We start from the raw sequence: 21019 nt of genomic DNA on the forward strand, positions 1-21019 counted from the left end.
TCCCTTGCTCATGCTTTCTTTCTCTCTCCCCCCCCCCAGAAATAAATAAGTAAGTAAGTAAAAAAGGTGCCCCTCTTTCCTAGAGCTGAGGTCAGTGTACGGAATGTGGATAAGCAGTGTTGTCCCCAAGCTTGGGCATCCCCCACCCCTTTCCTGACCCAGTCACTGAGTCTACACTAGTGTGTCCACACTGGCACATGCCTGCAGGCAACGTGTTGAGACAAGTGCAGCTTCCGGGTTCCAGGTGTGACTCCCATTTTGCATCCTACGGTATGATCTTGGGCATGTTTCTTAGACCAGGAGCCTCAGTTTTGCCTCTTTGTAAGATGCTGAGGGTGGCAGGGCACCTCTGCCTCCCCCTCCCAGGTCTGGGTATCATGGGAACATCTGTGCCTTGGGGAGAGTACTTGTTGGTGGCTCTGCCTCCCTCAGAGGTGCAGACACAAGTTCATAAGATACACCACTGAAGGGGGAGGCGGGGGGGGGGGGGGGGCGGCACCCGGGTGGCTCAGTTTGAGTGTGTGATTCTTGATTTCGGCACAAGTCATGATCTCACAGTTTGTGGGATCGAGCCCCACGTCGGGCTCTGTATTAAGTGTGGAGACTGCTTGGGATTCTCCCTCTCTCTCTGCCCCTTCCCTGGTCACGTTCCTTTCTCTCTCAAAGATAAATAAATGAACTTAAAAACAAAACAAAACGAAACATGCCAGCGGGGTCTGACCTGTCACCTCCACAGCCCAGGGTGGAAATAGAGCACTGCTGACACTTGGAAGCCCCAGATGCTTCTTCTCTTTTGAAACTAGAGGGATTTCGTTGTGACCTGTTTGATCGTCGAAGATAAAGGTGGTAGGAGTTGCACTAGAGCTTCTAGGGCTTCTGACTTGCTGGGTGATCTTGGAAAGTCCACAAAACATCTTACCCCTTTCTTACTATGTAAACTGATGAGCTGAAGTTTGGGAGCTGTTGAAAAAAGGGGCTCTTGGTTGTGTGTTTCTGTGGTGCGGGTCTTAGGCGTTTCTCAGTGAGAGCCGTGGGGAGCAGCAGGCCCAGCAGGGTGGCACAGCGCTGTGGCAGGCTCTTGTCCCTCCAGTGTTGTCTCCACTCTGGGGTCTGGCCTACTCTCTGTTTGCAGGGTACTGGGAAAGCAGCATGTCCCAGAACACAGGCCTCTGCAGACGAACTTGACTCTTTTAAACATACTCTCTGAAAAACGAAAGTTCATAGCACAGAGGCCTCATCCATCATGTACAGATTTGCTGCCGAAGGGCCTGCCGTCCTGTGCCGTGCAGAGGCACGCTGAGTTTGGTTTTGCAGACAGTTACGGCATCTCAAGACATGAGGCTGCGATGTTCACTGCATTCTACAGTGTTTATAAGGCTTTTCCCTGTGGCGATCTCCCTGGATCTTAACTGAGATAGTTTCATCAGAAAGATTAAATGCTCGTGCATGGGTGTCAAGTGAATACGTGTGGTGTTGGGCTCTGACCCGGGTCTTCCAGCCTTGCTCTTGCTTCTGAAGACAGACACTCACTTGTGCCCAGGCTCTGTTTACACGTGGGAGTTTGAGCTTTTGTGAGAAAACTGTGGTAAGTCTTCAACTTGGCGAGTGTCTGTGTCTTTTTTCTTGTCCGGTAAGTTGCTTAGCCTTGCCCTCAGCAGTTAATGCTTATGGTGGTACTTTTGCTAGACTTTAACACTTGTTTTAATAAAACAGCCTTGTAACTATTCATGATTTTTAAAATCGGTGTGTTTGTTTGGTCTTGATGGTCCTGTTCCCATTCCAGCGAGCCATGTCCTCCAACCGATGAGCGATTGGTTGCAGGGTAAGCCCAAGACTTCTCCGCCACCTTTCTGTCTTGATTCTTGCTGCCTTCTCTTCTTATAATTGTGCTTAACTGATTGCCCTCAGTGTTGAAAAATGACTAACGAGGCACACAGGCTCTGGCTTGGACCTCACTGCCTGATCCCCCATGAGTGCCCCTGCCCTTTCTCCACCTGGAGTTATTTAGCTATTCCACATTACCTGAGAGGCCAAGGCGAGTTTGGCTGGTACCAGGGAGACTTCTGGGACCAGGCATGCACGTAGACCTCCCCTCCTCCAGGCAGGCACCAGTGGCCCCATGAAGGTGGTAGGCAAGCAGGAACAGGCTCCTCCTCTCCCTAGCCAGCCTCCAAGAGAGACCTCTGATCGTTGCTTCTTCCCTTCATTTCTCAGAGGAGTTACAGGAGGCCTCTCTCAAGGGCTGGGTGCTAAATGTGGTCCTTGGGCTTAGATGCTGTTGTGTGTGCCCATTAGAGGCAAAAATGTTCCTGTGGAGTTTATATGGCACTTCTCCAGGAGGGTGTGGGTAAGTGGGTCCCTCTGTCCCCTTGATGGGGCATCCCCCTGGGTGTTGGAGGTGCATAGAATATCCGTGAGCCCCCCAAGACAGGAGGGGGCAGAGTTGAGTTCCCTTCTATGCTGCCTCTCCCTCCCCCCGGCCCTTTTTCTTTTTCTCTTTTTTTTTTTTTTTTTTTTTTTTGCCAAGGCAGAGAAAAAGTCCTGCTCCTGAATATTCCGGCAGAAATAGAAGGTTTTCCCTGTTTTCCAGCTGGGCTAATTCATGTTAAGTGCTTTTATTTTTGGAAACAAATATCGTCACTTGTTTTTGTTTTACTTTGCTATTTATGTCAGTTGTGTCCCCTTCCCCTAAATCTCATGACGGACTCTGTGACTTTGGGCATGTTATGTCAGCACACACAGTACAGAAAGTATAAGCCCCTCAAGCATTTGCTAAAATCATAAATGTGTAATGTTAGGCTGCAGTGAGTGGATCCTTGTGTGGTCCAGACCAGCTCAGTCAGGCAGAGCAGCCTAACACCCTCCCACTCGCCACCCTAGAGAAGCCTCCTCGAAGGGCCACTCAGCGCAGTGTGGCTTTTAACTTCAGCAGTACATGGCTCTCCAGTTGGTTCCCTCTGTTCTGTCCTTTCTGAATCTAGAGGGGGAAGTGCTTTTTATTTGGCTCCTGGAAAGACACATTCTGGATTTGGATATTTATAAATGTGAACTGGGCCACTACTGTTTGCCTCTGAATCTCGGGACTCACCTCACAGCCAAACTTAGGTTCCTGGTTTGGTGGCTGAAGGCCAGGGCTGAGGCCTGTCTATGGCTCTTTGTGACAGAGCAGAGGTTTTTAGTGGAGATTGTGGGTATCACAAGAAAAAGCGAACCTTCTGGAATGGTAGGAAGTTGTTTTCCTATCCGTTATCACTGTCCGTGGAGGGGTAGTGTTTGTTCACATAGGGTGTGCGATGTTGGCATTGAATCAGTTACGAGAGCAGAAGTATTTGTCAGGGTTTTATCATTCTGAAGCCCTCCCTCACCGTCACTGTAACCCTCAGATGGGAGTTACAGGGCAGAGTGACCCATTTAGAGTTTTTGAAGAAAGCATGTAATAATGCCTTTGGTCTAATACTCTGGAATTTGCCGCCGTCTCTGGTTTATTCACTCCAGAGAGCGGTATTCCTGGGAAGGAGCGACGCATGCTGGGCAGCCAAGGGCTTGGGCTCTGGATTCCAAGTTTGCCAGAATGTTTCTGACAACATCGGTGTCAGGAGGTCCAACTGCAGTCCTGACTGTGCAAGAGGCAAGGCAGCCCGTTCTGACCAACCCCCCTGCATCTGGTTTGTGTGGATACCTGGAGGACCGTGTTGGTCCTGGAGGAAGGCTGGAAGCCACCGTGACCAGCCCCCCTTGGCAGTGCTAGGCCCGGCCTGCCTGCTGCGGAGGTGCTGCCTGTCTTGCTTTTGTCCGCGTGGTGGTTGAGCACCACAAGGTTCTTGCTCCAGGCTGGTTCCAAGTTAGCCTCTAGTGTTAGACATTGAGGCCTGCCGAGTGTAAGGAGCCCGAAGCAGCGACCCCCCCTTCCTAGATCATTTTATATCAAAGTCATTTGCTCTTTCAGGGCTGAACTGCAGCAGCAGTCCACAGCAGACCTTCCCCTTTGGAGTGTTAAGGTGTTAGTTGCCTCTTCCCCCCATTGTGGTTCCTCCAGGAGAGAGACATCTGGTGCAGTCCCTGATTCACTGTAGCTCCTCAGTGAAGGTCCAGGATGCACATTGTGTGTCTGTCCTCGTTGCCCTATTCGGGACTTTAGGGGTCTCCCTGCCCAGGGGTAGAGTGTGGCCTTGGGGGAGGTGGAGCCTCCTTCCCCAACACAGTGTGCCCTTCTGGCCTGGATGTTAGAAATGCTTTTTCCAGGTGGAGAAATGAGCACCAGTCTTGTCTCCCTTCTGGCTCCAGATCATATATGGTTCATCACTGTTTCTGGAGTGCAGGCCCCTGGAGCCTGGGCTCTGAGATAAGACTCGACACTGCACCCCCCAGCAGTCTCCTCCCTGTGGTGCCTTTCCCTTATCTGGACCGCTTCGGGCAGGAAGGAACAGGGCCGCTGGTGGGGAGACCCAAGGGTGCAGATGCATCTTGAAAAGGAGTGAGCTCTGCGGTTTTACAGAGATTGTATCCAGAGCTGCTGTCGCACTGCAGCCATTCCTCCTTTTCCATGGCATCCAGTCCTGTGTGCCCCCACATTTCTGTCATATCGTTGGTTCTGCATATTTTGCATATCTTAGAAGTTTCATCCCTAGTAAGAACCCAGATGAGGAAACAGCCAGACAGCCGTGCTGTGAGGAAGGTAATTAACACACTGTAGTTAGTGTTGTCCCCTCGCCCTTCACACACCTGGGGATGGGAGGTCCTGGGGGTTGTGGGGTGCAGCCTGGCAAACCTGGGCCAGTTGGGGGAACCCCCCAATACGTCTGTGAGCCTCAGTGAGTGGCTTCTCAGGGCAGTGCCAGCTCCAGCTGTTGTCCTCCCTTTAAAAGCAAACTGCAACTCGTTTCTGTCCTGAATTTCATAGAGCATGCCGAGAAATGACAGCATGTGCCTTCAGCCTATGCTTCTCATGCCTTTTACCTTGTAATTCTGGTGATTTTATGTCCCTGATCTTGGGGATTGCTTCAAAAGGGAAACTGATAGAAATCTCCAAGTCAGCAGTGGGGGTTGACCACTCCACGCACGAAGCTGCCATGTCCTGAGACCTTTCCTCTCTGAGGGCAGGTGGGTGTGGTGCTGTGACGCTTTGTTTACCTATTTCCACTCTACCCTTTTATAATTTTAAGGTTTTCGGATGTCATTCTGGCAACAATTTTGGCAACCAAGTCTGAAATGTGTGGCCAAAAATTTGAACTGAAGATTGATAACGTGCGGTTTGTTGGGCACCCGACACTGCTGCAGCATGCTCTGGGGCAGGTATGGCCCTCCCTGGGCAGGTAGGGTTCTCCCCGGGCAGGTATGGCCCTCCCTGGGCAGGTAGGGTTCTCCCCGGGCAGGTATCGCCCTCCCTGGACAGGTAGGGTTCTCCCCGGGCAGATATGGCCCTCCCTGGGCAGATGTGGCTCTCCCCAGGCAAGTAGGGTTCTCCCTGGGCAGGTATGGCCCTCTCCGGGCAAGTAGGGTTCTGCCTGGGCAGGTATGGCCCTCCCCGGGCAGGTAGGGTTCTCCCCGGGCAGGTGTGGCCCTCCCCAGGCAGGTAGGGTTCTCCCCGGTCAGGTATGGCCCTCCCCGGACAGGAATGGCCTTCCCAGGCAGGTATGGCCCTACCTGGGCAGGTAAGGTTCTCCCCCGGCAGACATGGCCCACACTGTTTCTGAGGCCCTTGTGGAGCCTGTGGCCCACGCTGGCTCCGGTGAAGGCAGCCTTTGTGCGGCAGACTTGACCTGGTGCTTGCTGTCCACTGCACACTCTCACAGGCCTCCTGTGGTTTCAGTTCTTGCCCCATTCTGGGTCTCTCCTGAATGTGGCCTTCCCTTTTATATCTCAGATGTCTGTTTCTAAAGTGGTGCAAGTATTTTTTCTTACTCTTAGATGATACCATAGCAAATATTATTAGTTTAGTTCTTTCTCTTGTGCTAAACCCTCTATGTGCATTCTGTGATAAATGAAATGGTACAGTACTGAGGGGTTTTAACAAGATCCAATGTACCATCACCCAAGGGAATTTGCACACCAGAACCTGCCAGTCAGTCCTTTGCACTCAGGCAGAATCAGGTCTTTGATAAGACAGTATAAGATTTAGCTCCATTTATATGACCCAGAAATTGCAGTCCTCAAATCTTTTCCATGAATCAGCCCATGGAAGGAGCTTCTGAGGCAGTTGGGGTGCCGGGATGTGGGGCCATGCACCAGGCCCCACGGGTGGCATCCTTCCTCTTTACCGAGGCCCCTGGAGACAGGGCTCATTCCCCACTGATGACCTGTGAGTGACAGAGGGGAGATCTGACAGCTTGTCAGGAGTTATACCCTACAGAACTGGAGTGGCAAGCAGGGATGAAGAGCCCATTTGGGATGACCCAGGGAGATGTGCACTCCCTCCCCTCCCCCGCCCCCCCCCCTCACCCGAACTCCTATGCCCCCTGGTGGCAACACTGGTATTCACCTTGGTGTTTGTGAACTGGGCTGGCTGGCTGGATGACAGAGCGGCAGCTTGGTCTTTGCTGGCTGTGAGCATTATCTTGTCTCTTAATTGTCCTGAGTGGTTGCCATACCGGGCCGAGACAGCCTGGGAGGACCCAGGTTGACACTGGAAACACCACTGAGTGACGGAGAGTCTTGGCAGAGAACACCCCGTTTGCTTGAGCCTCTCCCCATCTTGTCTCGTGTGGACACCTCAGCTCACCTCCATTGACTGGGGTAGTCTTGTTACTTTGGGTCATAGCACTGACCTTCCCACTCTTGTCTCACCTGTGTCTCAGTCTGTCTATGCCGCCAGTGCTTGCCTCTACAGGGATGCTGATCACTTCTCCAAGACCCTAGGGCTCTGTTTTTCTCAGGGTTGGGTATATTCTGGAACCTTTTCCCATGCCTGAAGAATAGCACTAAACAAGATATTTCTTGGAACATGGTAACTCTCATTCATTAGAATTACGTTTCTTCTACAGGTCTCAAAAACAGATCCATCTCCAAAGAGGGAAGCTCCCACCATGATTCTTTTTAATGTGGTGTTTGCACTGAGGGTGAGTGAGTGTGCAAATGGCTGAAGAGCACAGGTGGGTAGATCAGGGAGGAGGGTCAGGGAAGAGTAGCAGCAGCTCACTTCTGGTGAGTGGTTGGCTCCGAGCTCAGACTGCTGAGCTGACCCAGCTACTGCCAAGCTCCTCCTGAGCTGCTGGAAGAGTTTACCCTTAGTATGCTCTCCCCCCCCCCCCCCTTTTTTTTCTGGATAAAATACACATAACAAAAATTTACCATTTTGACCATTTTAAAGTGTGGTTTGGTGGCATCTAGTAACCACGTTTTGTAACCACTGTCAGTTCCAGCACGTTTTCATTGCCCTAAAAGGAGAACACTTATATCTCATTTTCTGTCCTCTCTCAGCCCCTAGAAACCACCAGTTTACTTTCTGTCTGTGGATTTACCTATTCTGCATTTTCATATAAATTGGGTCCTATAATACGTGACCTTTGGTATCTGGCTTCTTTAATTAGCATAATGATTTTGAGGTTCACCCATGTGGTACCATGTATCAGGACTTTCTTCCTTTTTATGGCCAAATCGTATGGTGTTATATGGATGAACCACAGTTTATCCATTCATCTGTTGATGAATGTTTATGTTGTCTCTGCTTTTTAGCCATTAAGAACAATATATGTTCAGGGTGCCTGGGTGGCTCAGTTGATAAGCATCTGACTTCAGCTCAGGTCATGATCTCGTGGTCTGTGAGATCGAGCCCCGCATTGGACTTTCTGTTGTCAGCACAGAGCCCACTTCATATCCTCTGTCCCTCTCTCTCTCTCTGCACCTTCCCCGCTCATTCTCTCTCTTTTTCTCTTTCTTTCTCTCTCTCTGTGTCTCTCAAATAAGTAAATAAAAGAATAATATATGTTCAACAATACAATATTGTGAACAGTGCTGTTATAGACATTTGTATCCAAATGTTTGCGTGGACACGTTTTCATTTCTCCTCAGTATACCGTGCACACCTGGGAGTGGGATTCCAGGGTCATATGATAGCCTTTGGAGGAAGCACCAGACTGTTTTCCACCGGGGTGGTCCTGTTTTACATCCCACCAGCAATGTGTGAGCATTCCAACTTCTCCACCTCCTCACCAACATTGTTATTTTCCTTTATGTGTATATATGTTTGTGTGTGTGTATATATATATATGTGTGTGTGTGTGTGTGTGTGTGTGTATGTATATGTATATATATGTATATATGTATGTATACGTGTGTATATGTGTGTGTGTATATATATATACATATATATATATATATATATATATATATATATACGTAAGCTGATAGTTTCTTTAAAAAAATTTTTTTTAATGTTTATTTATTTTTGAGAGAGAAAGCACGAGCAGGGTAGGGGCAGAGAGAGAGGGAGACACAGAATCCGAAGCAGACTCCAGGCTCTGAGCTGTCAGCACAGAGCCCGACGCAGGGCTCGAACTCACAGACTGCGAGATCATGACCTGAGCCGAAGTCGGATGCTTAACCGACTGAGCCACCCCTTTAATTAACGTTTTAGTAAACATCTTCAGTTTACCAAGATCACCTTTTCAGAGGTCCATCTATAACTTCACATGTAACGTAAGAACCTTACAACAGTATTCACACGTTTCTCCTCTCTGCTCTCTGTGCTACCTTGTCCTGCGTTTTACTTTGCCTGTGTCGTAAACCCCACAGGACACTGGCGTTAACCGTTGAGAGACATACGTAATAAGAAAGAGAATCACGTGTTCACCCGTGCAGTCACTGTTTGCGCTGCTCATTCGCTTCCAGATCCACATTTCCGTTTGCTGTCATTTTCCTTCTGCCCGAAAGACTGTACTTCCTGCGGTGGCGGTCTGCTGGTGATGAGTTCCTTCACCATTTGTGAGTCCTCGTCTGGCACTTGTGCGGGGGCTGGTGGACCCTGTGATGAGGACATCTCATCACAAGATGCAGGACCTTTCCTTTAGTCCTTGTGTGCTGCCCCCAGCTCGCCTCTCATACAGGCGAGCTTGCCCCCAGGTAACCATCCTGTACGGCTTCTGTCTGCTTCCTCCCTCTCTTGCCTTGCTCCCTTCTTTCCACCTTTCCGTCTTCCTTTGTCCCATGTAGTTGCTCCCCCTTTGCAGAGTGGATGGGGAGGAGGGAAGGGGAAGGCCTGAGACCGCTGGTCTTGTGCATTAGTGCCTCTCCTCGCCCTGCTGGTGCCTCCTTAACCTGCTGTTCTTTGGCTTCACTGTGATGGAGGGAGGGATGGCCAGTCAGCTCACCCAAGCGGTCAGCTTCACCTGAACAGAAGAACCTAGAAGTTCTTCCCAACTGAGTCCCTGGGCTGTGGTGTTTGGGTTTCCTCCCCTGCCAGGGTACAGCTCCTGACGTGGGAGCTCGAACCCGTGAACCGTGAGATCGTAACCTGAGCCAAAGTCAGATATTCAACTGACTGAGCCCCCCAGGCGCCCCGAAACTGATAGTTTCTTAAGGCAATTGCCAGTGCTGTCTGAAGTTGTGTCAGAGGAAATTTCTTTTCAATAAAGCTGTCAAAATATAAGGGATCCAAATAACCATAAGTATTCCTGGGTTGGGGCGCCTGGGCGGCGCAGTCGGTTAAGCGTCCGACTTCAGCCAGGTCACGATCTCACGGTCCGTGAGTTCGAGCCCCGCGTCAGGCTCTGGGCTGATGGCTCAGAGCCTGGAGCCTGTTTCCGATTCTGTGTCTCCCTCTCTCTCTGCCCCTCCCCCATTCATGCTCTGTCTCTCTCTGTCCCAAAAATAAATAAACGTTGAAAAGTATTCCTGGGTAGAAACTGGCTGATATTATGAAAGGACTTTGAATTACCTAGAAAATTTATTTATATTTAGTAACTATTAGATAATGGAATTCCTCTGAAATATCTCACTATCAGTTTTCACCAAAATATTCAGTAGTTCTTTCTGTCTGGGCCCGTGTAATCTGCATGATGGCTTTTTACAGAAGTGTCCCAGACCAAAGTGACTGGATCTCAGTGACAAAGAAAACAGAAAACCTTCAGAGTGGCAGAAATGAGGCTGAGCAGAGAGGGCACCTGTAAAATTGGGTATCATTCTAAGTCTCAAGGTGCTTTTTTATGTTGAGAGTTTTTGTGTGTGTAGCCCATACCACATTCACTGCATGAATGGCTCAAAACCAAAATAATGTCAGAGAAAAGCTCCTTTATAATGGAGCTTAATTAAAAAAATTTTTTTTGTTAACATTGATTTATTATTGAGAAACAGAGACAGAGCATGAGCATGGGAGGGGCAGAGAGAGGGGAGACACGGAATCTGAAGCAGGCTCAAGGCTCCGAGCTGTCTGCACAGAATCCGATGCGGGGCTCGAACCCACAAACCACGAGATCATGACCTCAGCCGAAGTCAACACTTAACCGGCTGAGCTACCCAGGCGTCCCGGAGCTTAATTTTTAAAACAGGCCTTCTGGGGCGCCTGGGTGGCTCAGTTGGTTAAGCATCCGACTTTGGCTCAGGTCATGATTTCACCACTTGTGAGTTTGAGCCCTGCATGGGGCTCTGTGCTGACAGCTCAGAGCCTGGAGCCTGCTTCCGATTCTGTGTCTCCCTCTCTCTCTGCCCCTCCCCCACTTGCTCGCGCTCTCTCTCTCTCTCTCTCTCTCTCTCTCTCTTCAAAATAAAACACTAAAAAAAGAAAAAAAAAAAACCTGCATGTTAAGACAAAATGATTGCTTAACAGTGGCTGTCCCTGAGCTGTGAGGTGCTAAGAGGAGACTTTCATTTTTATAGTTTTGGCATTTTCACAGTGTAAGTAGTACAAGGGTCTGCCTTGCGAAATGACATAATGCAGACATCCAGAGAGAGAATTCAAGTAAGAAACCAAAGACCAAAAATCCTGGCGAGTGCTCTGCACATGTCAGTACCGGCAGCCTCTGTGAGATGGGTGGTGAGAAGCAGCCACGGCCCCGCCCTGGACAGGGGCAGGCGGGCCCTCTTCTCTGGGGAACAGCCCGTGATAGCAGAATGTGTGACACCCTTGGATATAGCAGTCAAGAAAACAAGCCGGTTTTAAAGTTGTGTGAAGGCTTTTGTAATAAAAATGAGGCCGGAGGTTCATTCTGATGTCCGGTAGTTGGGGAAGGGTTCGACAAAGTGGCGATTATTTTCCTGGCAATGCTGGCTGTTAGAGTCGAGGAGTAGGGGAGGCCAGAGCCTGGAGGAGTAGAGAGGACTGCTGCCGGGTAGAAGCAGCAGGAAACGAGGTGGTGCAGGGCTTCATGTAGCCTAGGCCATGATGTCGAAGAATGGGAGGAAGTTTCAGTAATGTAAAGGTTTGGTATTTTAGGGTAGACAGGTTTTTTTCCTCCTTTTTAGTAGTCTTATAAAAATGTATACTTTTGTTTTTTACTTTGAAAAGTTTTAAACAAACCCCAGATCAGTGACAGTAGTTTGATAACCCTCTTACACCCGTCTCTGATGTCCCACAGCCGTCACCAGGCCACCTTGGCTTCTCTACCCCACCTGTTGCTCTTGTGTTTCAAGTCCTAGACTTCATGTCCGTTCACTTCTATGTACTTCGGACAACATCTCTGTAAAGTACGGACATTTATTTTATAACATGATACCCTCTCACACCTGACAAAATTGGCCATCGTTTGTTGTCACCTGGTGCCTAGTCTATCGAAACTTTCTTCACTTGCCATATTTTTCCAGTTGGCCTGGACCAGGATGAGAACCTGTAGGTCTCTGCCAGCCTAGGACTCTCCTCTCACATTGTCCCACTGAATGTTCCATGTTGGGATTCATCTCATCCTGCTTCCTCTTCATTTCATGTATTGCTTGCAAATTGGACATTTGCTCCGAAGGCCTCATTACATTTGGGTACATGTTTTGGGGAGCAGGAAAGTCTCACAGGCGATACCCTAAATTTCCTGCTGTTTCACATCACCTATGGGGCAAATGTGGCATTTCTCAGAGCTCCCACTCAAGACCGGGCAATTCCGAGGTGCTAGCTTTCCCATTGTGGCCACATAGCCTTGGGCTGTGCAGGTACCTGGAGTGGTACCTGGCCTGTGAAGCCAAACAGGACCCCCCAGCTCACGCTGTCAGTGTAGGTCATCCGGCCTCGCCTGGGTGAACACACCCCCTTGCACGCCTGGGAATATGGCACAGGTGGGCTTGGACATCTGACTTAAAACACGGTCCTGTCCCAGCCAGTGGGATCTTGAGCATAGGGTCAGGCTCTCAGGTGTGAGTTGATTACTGTTCAAGGGAACAGCCGTGTGCGCAGGATCATTCCCCTTCTTGTGCCGCTAAGAGTATTTTGACGTGGATTTTTCTTTAAAAAAAAATTTTTTTTCAACGTTTATTTATTTTGGGACAGAGAGAGACAGAGCATGAACGGGGGAGGGGCAGAGAGAGAGGGAGACACAGAATCAGAAACAGGCTCCAGGCTCCGAGCCATCAGCCCAGAGCCTGACGCGGGGCTCGAACTCACGGACCGCAAGATCGTGACCTGGCTGAAGTCGGACACTTAACCGACTGCGCCACCCAGGCGCCCCACACATGGATTTTTCTAAAAGTCTATGTTGTTTTAAAGCATGTGTACATACTTTATAACCTAGGCCCTCCAGTTCCATAATCTTGTGGGGGAACATTGTTGAGGGGCTGTCCTTGACACGAAGGGGCAGGGCTTCTGCCCAGCATTGAAAGCAGTGTCCAGTCCTCTCTCCAGCACAGGTGTGCTGCCAGGTGTGAGTTCTCTTTGCGAGCGTGAAATCTGCCAGGAGTTTCGAAAATCTCTCCAAGTCCAGGTGATGAGTCTGGGTTGGGTTTTGGTCCAGAAGGCAGGCTGTGAACACCCTGAGGGCAGGGCCCTGCCTGCCAGATAAGCAGGAGGGGAGGCAGTTCCAGAGGTTTTAATCAGCAGTACCACGCGTCCCTTCTCCCACCCCCACCCCTAAGATGACTCAGCCGCCCTCTCGGCCTCCTGAAACACTGAGTCATGGTTGGCCAGTTATCTGCTCTGTGGAGCATCTTCAGAGACCCTACAGCTGCCTGCTCCACCCCTGGCCCGGGTGGGTGTGCCTGCCTGGCCTGGCTGCGGTGTCTGATAGGTTCCAGAGTTAGCACAGGGGTGCCAGGGGAGCTTGTGGGGAACGGGTGGCCTGGATCCTGCCGACGACTTCTGTGAGCCATGCTTATTTCTGCTGGAAAGAGCCTCTTTTCCTGCAGACAGCGTGTTTAGTGAATAGTCGGTGTTGTGCTTCTGTTTAGTACACCCCATGTCACCTGTGTGATCACGTAGCCTGGTCCTGTCTACCAACAGTCAGCAGCACACTGGTGACCACATGCTGCCAGGGCTTGTGCTCTGGGTAGGCTCTATCAAACTAACTGGAGAGGGAGGTACCGCTGTCGGGCATTGTCTCTAACCCGAGAGAATCCCACTCGAGAGAATCCCGCAGCAGGTGGGTAGTGGATCTGTGCCTTCCGCTGCCCCAGTGGGCTACCTCTCTCCGGCCTGGAGTGGATGCCTGATCCGTACCGTGCCATCCTGGATGGCCCTGGTGTGGGGCCCTGTAGCACGGCAGCCTTTCTCTGCTTATAGGAAATGCCTGCGTTCCCCCGCCCCACCAGCCCGGGGACCCCACAGAACCGTCTCTGCGTTACCATCCGGGCATCGATTCCCAGGATAGGGTGCTCAGAGCACTGGTGTTTCTGGGGACAGACCCTAGAGGGGACACGGGAAACCGGGGACAGCAGTGAACCTGGACAGAGTTCCTAACGGTTTGAGTCGGCTGTGCACGTGTGCTACGAGTATGTGTGCTACGTTTGAGTCACGTGTGCCCCTCTCTCGCAGGCCAACGCGGACCCATCAGTGATAAACTGCCTGCACAACCTTTCCCGACGCATCGCCACCGTGCTGCAGCACGAGGAGCGCCGCTGCCAGTATCTCACAAGAGAGGCCAAGCTGATCCTGGCGCTGCAGGATGAGGTGTCCGCGGTAGCTGATGGTGAGTGTGACAGGAGTCTCTCCCCCACACAACAGAGCAGGCAGCCTTCTGAGGCAGGGACCCTGATCCAGGTTTGCGGATGTGGAAACTGAGGCACCAGGAGGTTATGTGACCTTCACGTGATCTTCCTGGGGTGCACAGGAGGGTGCCCCAAGGATCACAGTTGGAAAGCAGCTCTCCTGACCTGATGCACTTAAATGGATTTCCCAGCCTCCACTGCCTCCCTCCCTTGCCCCAGCTGCTGCGGGATGGCTCTTCGTGCAGACTGGGCCTTGCCCACCCAGCCCTGCTCTCGCTGGCCATGTTCGCCTGTGGCGGGAGGACATGCAGAGGGGCCAGCGGGATCATCGAGCTGGCAAAGAGGGTGGTTTCCAGTTCTTTGCTTTCAACTAAATTGACGAAGGACCTGATTGAGTTATCAGCTGACCAATTAAAAATAATAATTGCCAGGGGCTTCTGGCTGGCTCAGTTGGGAGAGCACGTGAATCTTGATCTCGGGGTTGTGACTTTGAGCCCCACATTGGGGTTCGAAAGAAAAATCTTTAAAAAGTTCGAAAAAAATTTTTTTTGCCAGTAGATCTTTTTGTGGATTTTGGTATTTTGTAAATACCTCAAAGCACAGAGCAAGGCCTACCTGTTACACATGCCACGTCCATCTCAGGTCAGCGCCTGTATAAAGAGAGAAAGTAGAAATAGATTTGAAGGTGAACCCAGTCTAATTTTAGCAATAAGTAAAAGTAACGATCACCATACGTGAAGTGTCCAACTCACATGCATTTTCAGTGAAAATTTGCTTTTTTTATTTGGTAGCTATCCAAATGTATAATTATGTTTTGGCAGTTATATGTTAATAACAATCCAGAAGGGTTTTTTTTTAGTTTACTTATTTATTTTGAGAGAGAGAGAGAGAAAGAGAGCGAGCAAGCATGAGTGGGGAAGGGGCAAGAGAGAAGGAGAGAGAATCCCAAGCAGGCTCTGCACTAACAGTGTGGAGCTCACCTCAGGGCTCAAACTCTCAAACCATGAGATCATGAGGTGATCCAAAATCAGGAGTTGGATGCTTAACCGACTGGGCCTCCCACACGCTCCTAGAAGTTCTGTTTTTAAAAGAACATTCTCTTTAGGGTCTGTGACTTTATCACAGGAAATTTTAACGTTTATTCATTTTTGAGAGACGAAGCATGAGTGGGGAGGGGCAGAGAGAGAGGGAGACACAGAATCCGAAGCAGCCTCCAGGCTCTGTCAGCACAGAGCCCAACGCGGGGCTCGAACTCACAAACTGTGAGATCATGACCTGAGCCAAAGTCGGACACTTAACCAATTCAGCCACCTAGACGTCCCTATCACAGGAAATTTTGTAAAAATTCAATTTAACTACATATTTTTAAGGCATTTATGAGAAAGGATTAATGAAAGACTTTTGATCATAAAAATAAATTGCATTAGGGGTGCGTGGGTTGCTCAGTTGGTTAAATGTCTGACTCTTGATTTCAGCTCAGGTCATGGTCTCACGATTTGTGAGATCGAGCCCCATGTCGGGCTCTGCACTGACCAAGTTGGGATTCTCTCTCTCCTTCTCTGGCCCCTCCAAAATAAGTAAACTTTAAAAAATTGCGTTAGTGTGAGTGAGTAGGATGAGGTGTGGCAGCACCCACTCACCAAGTGGAAGGTGGCTCTGGTGGTCTCAGGGGACGCTTTGAGGACGCTTTGAGGGCTGCCAGTGACCTGGACTGTTCCAGTGATGCAGGCTCAGGGGCCACCAGTGGTGACGTTTAAACACAAAAGTTCCATATAAAGACTGCAAACAAAGCAGCCTGAGTCTCATCTTCATTCAACTGGATGCACAGATTTTATAAAAAGCAGTAGGGAATGGTGTGATATTTGGTTTAAATTGACTTACAATTTATTTTCAGTTAAATTTGTTTTTAAAGGTATTTTCCATTCCAACCTTGGCAAGTTTTCTTGCTTTGGAGTCTCTAAATTCTCCGTGTTACGATTTTTGCAGCAAACGATGGTCCTCAGTCCCCGTTCCATCACATTCTGCCCAAGTGCAAGCTGGCCAGGGACCTTAAGGAAGCTTATGACAGGTAAGACAGGTGGGTGGCATGCTTCTTGGTGTGTCTCCCTGTGGGCCTTGTTGCCTGAGCCGTTGTCCTGTGGTGCCACTGAGATGGGGGTGAGAGAGCCCTTCTGCTGGGACAGTCCCTCCCAGAACTGAAGCTGAAGTCACATGGGAGAGCCTGAAAGTGTTTTGCATCATCAGATGCAGGGTCAGCATGACACAGTGCCAAGTTCTGGGTCTGTCCTCTAAGACGGTGTCACTGTCACCTCCTCACCCACGAGGAAACTGAAGGTCAGAGGGTGCTCCTCCTGGCTCTGAGGGACTTGGGGCTTAGGGCCTGAGTGTAGGAGAGCAGCAGACATTTGCAGACACAGCAGAAGTTAACAGTTCCAATTATATTGGTGTTCCCAGCACTCTCTCTGCGGACAAGCAAAGAACCTCTTTTTAACGAGGGTCCACCACTCCTTGACCCTGGGTCTGCAATGCAGGTGGGAGGTGGAGAGTGGGGGTTGGGCAGGTGTCCAAGTGACAGTTCCCCTGAAAGCTTTGCCTTCCCCCTCTACTCCAGGACTGTTGGTTCACGAGGAGCCATCACTCACACCCGAGGGGACCGCTTAGTGCCAGGCATGTTGCTGCACAGACGGCATGGAGGTGCAGGCTTCTCTGGGCCGTGTCCTTGCGTGCAGCCCAGTGCCCTCTCCTGGCCTTCTTGGGGCTTCGTTCCATCCTGGTAGGCTCCATGCCACCCACTGGAGGTGTGCTGGATCTAAGAGTGTGGCCGGCGATACCACATGTTATTGGAGCGCAGAAAAGGTGGCTTGTCCAGCATCCTCTCCTTTTTTTTGATGTTAATAATTTTCCCGATCTTACCAATAATACGTGTTCATTGTAGATACTTAGGAAATGTAGAAAAATAAAGAGAAAACAAAGCCCGTCTGTAGTCCCGTACCCAGTGATACTTGTTATGAGCATTTTGGAAATTTTCATTCTTTTTGCCGTTTTAGCCAAAGCTTTTGAAAGGCCACCTATCCATCAAGTTTGAAAATCAGAGTGTTGAGTTTCTTTCCTGCTGTACCACCACCAGTTCCCATTCTGGTGGCAGGATGCATTTAAGCAGACAGCCGTGTGTCCTGTGCCGTCCCTCACAGGTGGGCCCGAGGCACACACAGGTGGGCACAGACAGCCTTTCTCCTTTTACGCTGTACGTGCGGCCTGCCTTTTGCCTTCGTAGTTGATCCATGTAGCTTAGACTCTCTCTGTATTGGCAAATAAGGACTTTTTCATTTTTCTTTTTTTTAATTTAATTTTTTTATTTTAGAGAGGGAGAGAGCGAGCGCAAGCGAGCATACGCATGAGTCGGGGAGGGGCAGAGGGAGAGGGAGAGAGAATCCCAAGCAGGCTCCATGTTCAGCGTGGAGCCTGGTGTGGGGCTCGATCCCACGACTCTGGGATCATGACCTGAGCTGAAATCAATAGTCAGACGCTCTGCCGACTGACTGAGGCACTCAGGGACTCTTTTTTTTTTTTTTTTTTTTTTCTGCATAGCCAGCCCGCCCTTCCCTTGGGCATTTAGTGGGTACCAGCCTCTGGTGCTATAAGACCTGCTGGTCGGCTCCGTGCACATGTCACTGTGTACGTGTGCCTATGTATCTACAAGGTAAATTCCCAAGAGTGGAATGGCCGGGCTGAAGAGGTAAAATGCACTTGTAATTTTGGTGTATTTCCCCGTTGGGGCTTGTGCCTCAGGCTGTACCCTCCCCCCACTAGCAACACAGGAGATACCTCTTCTCTGGCTTTGCCGGCACAGAGTCTTGGTGAACTTTTGGACCTTACTGGCGTAGTGGGTGGAGAATGGTGTCCTGGCACAGCTGTCTGCATCTTCACAAGTTCACACATCTCCCTTTTCTCTCTGAGCTCTGCCCAGATCCCAGCTCATCTCTCTCTTGGGAGGAAGGGCGCCCTCATAAAGGAGGCAGAGCTGTCCTCTGTGACACAGTCAGTTCCTTTGTCCTGATTTTGCTGACCGCTGGGTGTGGGCCTCTGGGCGTTAGGAAGTGGGGTCTCTAGTGTCGTAGCCACCCCGTCCCTTTCTCTCATGACACCGCTCGTGATCACGTTGAAGCTGTCTCTGCAGTAGGAGAAGTGCTGCTCTCTGGCCTTGGGTTGGCTGGTGCCAGAAACCCCTTCTGTGAGAAGTGTTGCCTGCTTCTGAGTGGGACTCTGTACACCCCAGCTAGGGTTAGACCACAAGCAAAATTCAGCCTAACCTGGAGGTAAAGTAAACGTCAAACCAGAACCAAACTTACTATGTCTAAAGAAAGAACGGACTGCAATTTCTGATGTTTAAACCACAAGTTGGAGGGAATGAAGTCCTGGGTAGTTGGCCCGCCTGTAGCGACTCAGAGCTTGAGGTGGCACAGCGCCCCCTGGTGGACATTACTTTAAAGGAGAAGGACCCTTTAAAGGTCCTTCTGGACCGGATTCCCTTTAAAGGAATCTGTTCTGGGGAAGAAAAGGCTCCCAGGGTCCCACTGTTGGGCAGTTGCCCTCCTTCCTCTAGCCCAGGCACCCTGGTGTGTTAGTGTTCAGAATCTTGTTTTCTCAGGATGAACCCCCATGTACCCTTTCTGTTCTCAGACCCCACCCTGCTCAGGTTGTGGGTCCTGGGGCCCACCTCAGGTAAGCTGGCAACAGTGCCTGTCTGGAGGGAGTCCCAGGGACAGTGGTGCACTCCCCCTGCACCCTGTCCCAGCCTGGCAACAGCAGTGGCTCTGTGACTACCCAGGAGCCCCCCTGGCCTGCGGCCTTCCCTTTGCCTTGAGGTATGGCCTGGCCTGTTGCTGTAGGGTAGGCTTGCTTTGGAGCTAAGAAGGGAGACTTGAGTTTACATGACTGGTCTGGTAGAACAGATCACAGAGCCACCTTCTCCTATTGTCAACTTCCCAACAGATTTCCAGAAAACCCCAGGGAGGGTTTTCTCCAAGCAGAAGTGAGAGGCTGGAAGATGTGAGATGTGGAGGCTAGAGGTTGGGGTGAAACTTCTCAAAGGAGTGGTTCTGGATTTGCTGTTTTAATTAAAATCCAGGGTTGTGGTGTGGCTGACTAGCCTGGTGGCCTTGTGCCCTGGGACCCAAGTGTCCATGAGTATAGGCTGGCAGCATGAATCCCTCAGGAGCCTACCCTGACTGTTCTAGCACCTGTGTCTCTCCATGGAGCTTGGTGATCTCAGTGACAGTGTCCCACTCTTTTGTGTGACTGTTAGGTGGTGTGTCCCATGACATGAGGTCAGGGATACCCCTTCACTTTCTGTAACACAGACCTTGTGGTTGGCGCGTGGGGAAGCACGGCTTGTCCACTGGTGGTCAAAGGAATGAACAAACAGGAGTCGTGTGATTGTGGATTCCGTGCTTTGATGAAGTGTTTGTTGCACCGTTTTCAGAGTTAATGGGGCCTGTGGTGGGGCCAAGAGTCCTCAGAGCTTGGAGGAGCTGTCCGGGCCCTGGCCAGGCAGGTGGCACTGGGGACTCTGCGTTTGTTCCTTGCTGCCTCCCACTGCTGCCCCTCCAGAGCAGAGATTGGCTCCCAGACACCTCTGCTAATGTCCCGGGAGTTTTACTCCCTTTGCCTGTAAAAAGCACATACATAGAAACTTCTGTTTGAAGGGTCACGGCGGGCCACTTGGTGCCTGCTTGCACCTCTTGGATTGTGAGCAGCATCCGCTCCATGGACTAGGAAGCCTGGCCGTGTCTGGGACCAGAGTGGCCAGCAGGTGCTGGGCTGGCAGGGTGAAGGTTGCCTGCAAGACCAAACAAGGGTGTTTTGGCTAAAGTTCGTCCTCGGGCAGTGAGGTGTGAGGGTAATGGAGCAAGCTTGTACACAGTACATTTCCACCTGGGATAGGAAAGATAAGAGCGTGCCTTAAAGGATATGCACAGTCATCGCTTTAGGACTCGGGGCTCTGGTAAGAGCATCTATCTCGCGTGGCAGATGGGGCTAGGCGACCCTATCTGGCCCAGAGCTGTGGGACGGGCTGGATAAGCCTTGCTTGGGGGGGGGGGGGGGAGTGCTTTTTGCGCGGTGTTTCCGGACCAAACGTGACTGCCCTGGAAATAGAAGTACAAGCATACCAGGAACCCAGACCCCTGCTCTGCTAAACACTTGTCTGGAAATTGTACTTTATACAGCATAGGAAATATACTCGTTAATAATGGAATCACGTTATTTGGTGACAGACGGTGGTGACTGCTCTTGTGCTGGTGAACACTGAGTGATAAAGAGAACCGTCAAACACCTGAACCTGATACAGCAATGTGCGTCAACTCTATTTCAAAGTCAAGAAATAAATAAATGAACTGTAGCCTCAGAGATTTTCAGAGGGTGGGCTCCCTCTACCCTGGAGGCTTTAGGAAAAAAACAAAGGGTACTTTGAAAACAGAGCCCGACCTTCTCTTCCCTCCTCTTGGCAGACTTCAGTGCCGCTCCTGGCTCTTGTCTTGCTGCAGGGGCACTTGCGGGGCTTCCCTGGGGGCTCCGGGTGGGTGGGTGTGCTCCTCCTCCCGACTCGTTCCAGGGATTCTTCACACTGCATCCCAGTGCGAAGTACTCCATGGATGGAAGTTGCCAGTGGGTGAACAGATGCCTGGAAAAGTGGAGTAAAATCCACATGAAGACCAGGGAACCAACACGGGAGCGTCTCTCCCACCCGGAGAAGAAGACCCCACGCCAGTGTGTGCATGTACATGGCCTTGCCAAGCTCCTGGGGGAGCAAAAACAGCTGCCTTTGAAATGGTAGGAATCTCAGTGTTGAATTCTGATTCTGTGGTGTTCCAGCTGCTACTTTGAGCCACATCCTAAAGAGGGCAGCTCAGAAATAAAAAGACTCTATTTTCAGTCCACCAGCCTTTTTGTCCAGGTACATAGTGAA

General features: G+C 50.5%; 1 protein-coding gene and 1 long non-coding RNA gene across 7 annotated transcripts in view; one reads left to right on the plus strand and one right to left on the minus strand.

Moving 5' to 3' along the window:
• The window catches only part of NPRL3 (NPR3 like, GATOR1 complex subunit), a 42707-nt gene that overhangs the window by 8473 nt on the left and 13215 nt on the right, over positions 1-21019 (plus strand). For 3 of the 6 annotated variants that reach the window (XM_023246683.2, XM_023246685.2, XR_002738904.2), the window contains 5 exons: positions 1784-1822; positions 5163-5292; positions 6981-7055; positions 13880-14033; positions 16039-16120. In XM_023246683.2, the coding sequence (XP_023102451.1) occupies positions 1784-1822; positions 5163-5292; positions 6981-7055; positions 13880-14033; positions 16039-16120 (480 nt within the window). The remainder of the gene's footprint in view (positions 1-1783; positions 1823-5162; positions 5293-6980; positions 7056-13879; positions 14034-16038; positions 16121-21019) is intronic. The other 3 variants (XM_023246684.2, XM_023246686.2, XM_019821305.3) reach the window with 2 other exon arrangements.
• On the minus strand, positions 12469-18016 carry LOC109495376. The gene is made up of 3 exons (XR_002150815.3): positions 17878-18016; positions 14668-14702; positions 12469-12900 (listed from the first exon to the last, which is right to left on the minus strand). It is a non-coding gene; the product is annotated as an uncharacterized LOC109495376 (long non-coding RNA).

The sequence above is a fragment of the Felis catus genome, chromosome E3 (assembly GCF_018350175.1).
Source record: "Felis catus isolate Fca126 chromosome E3, F.catus_Fca126_mat1.0, whole genome shotgun sequence".
NCBI lineage: Eukaryota > Metazoa > Chordata > Mammalia > Carnivora > Felidae > Felis > Felis catus.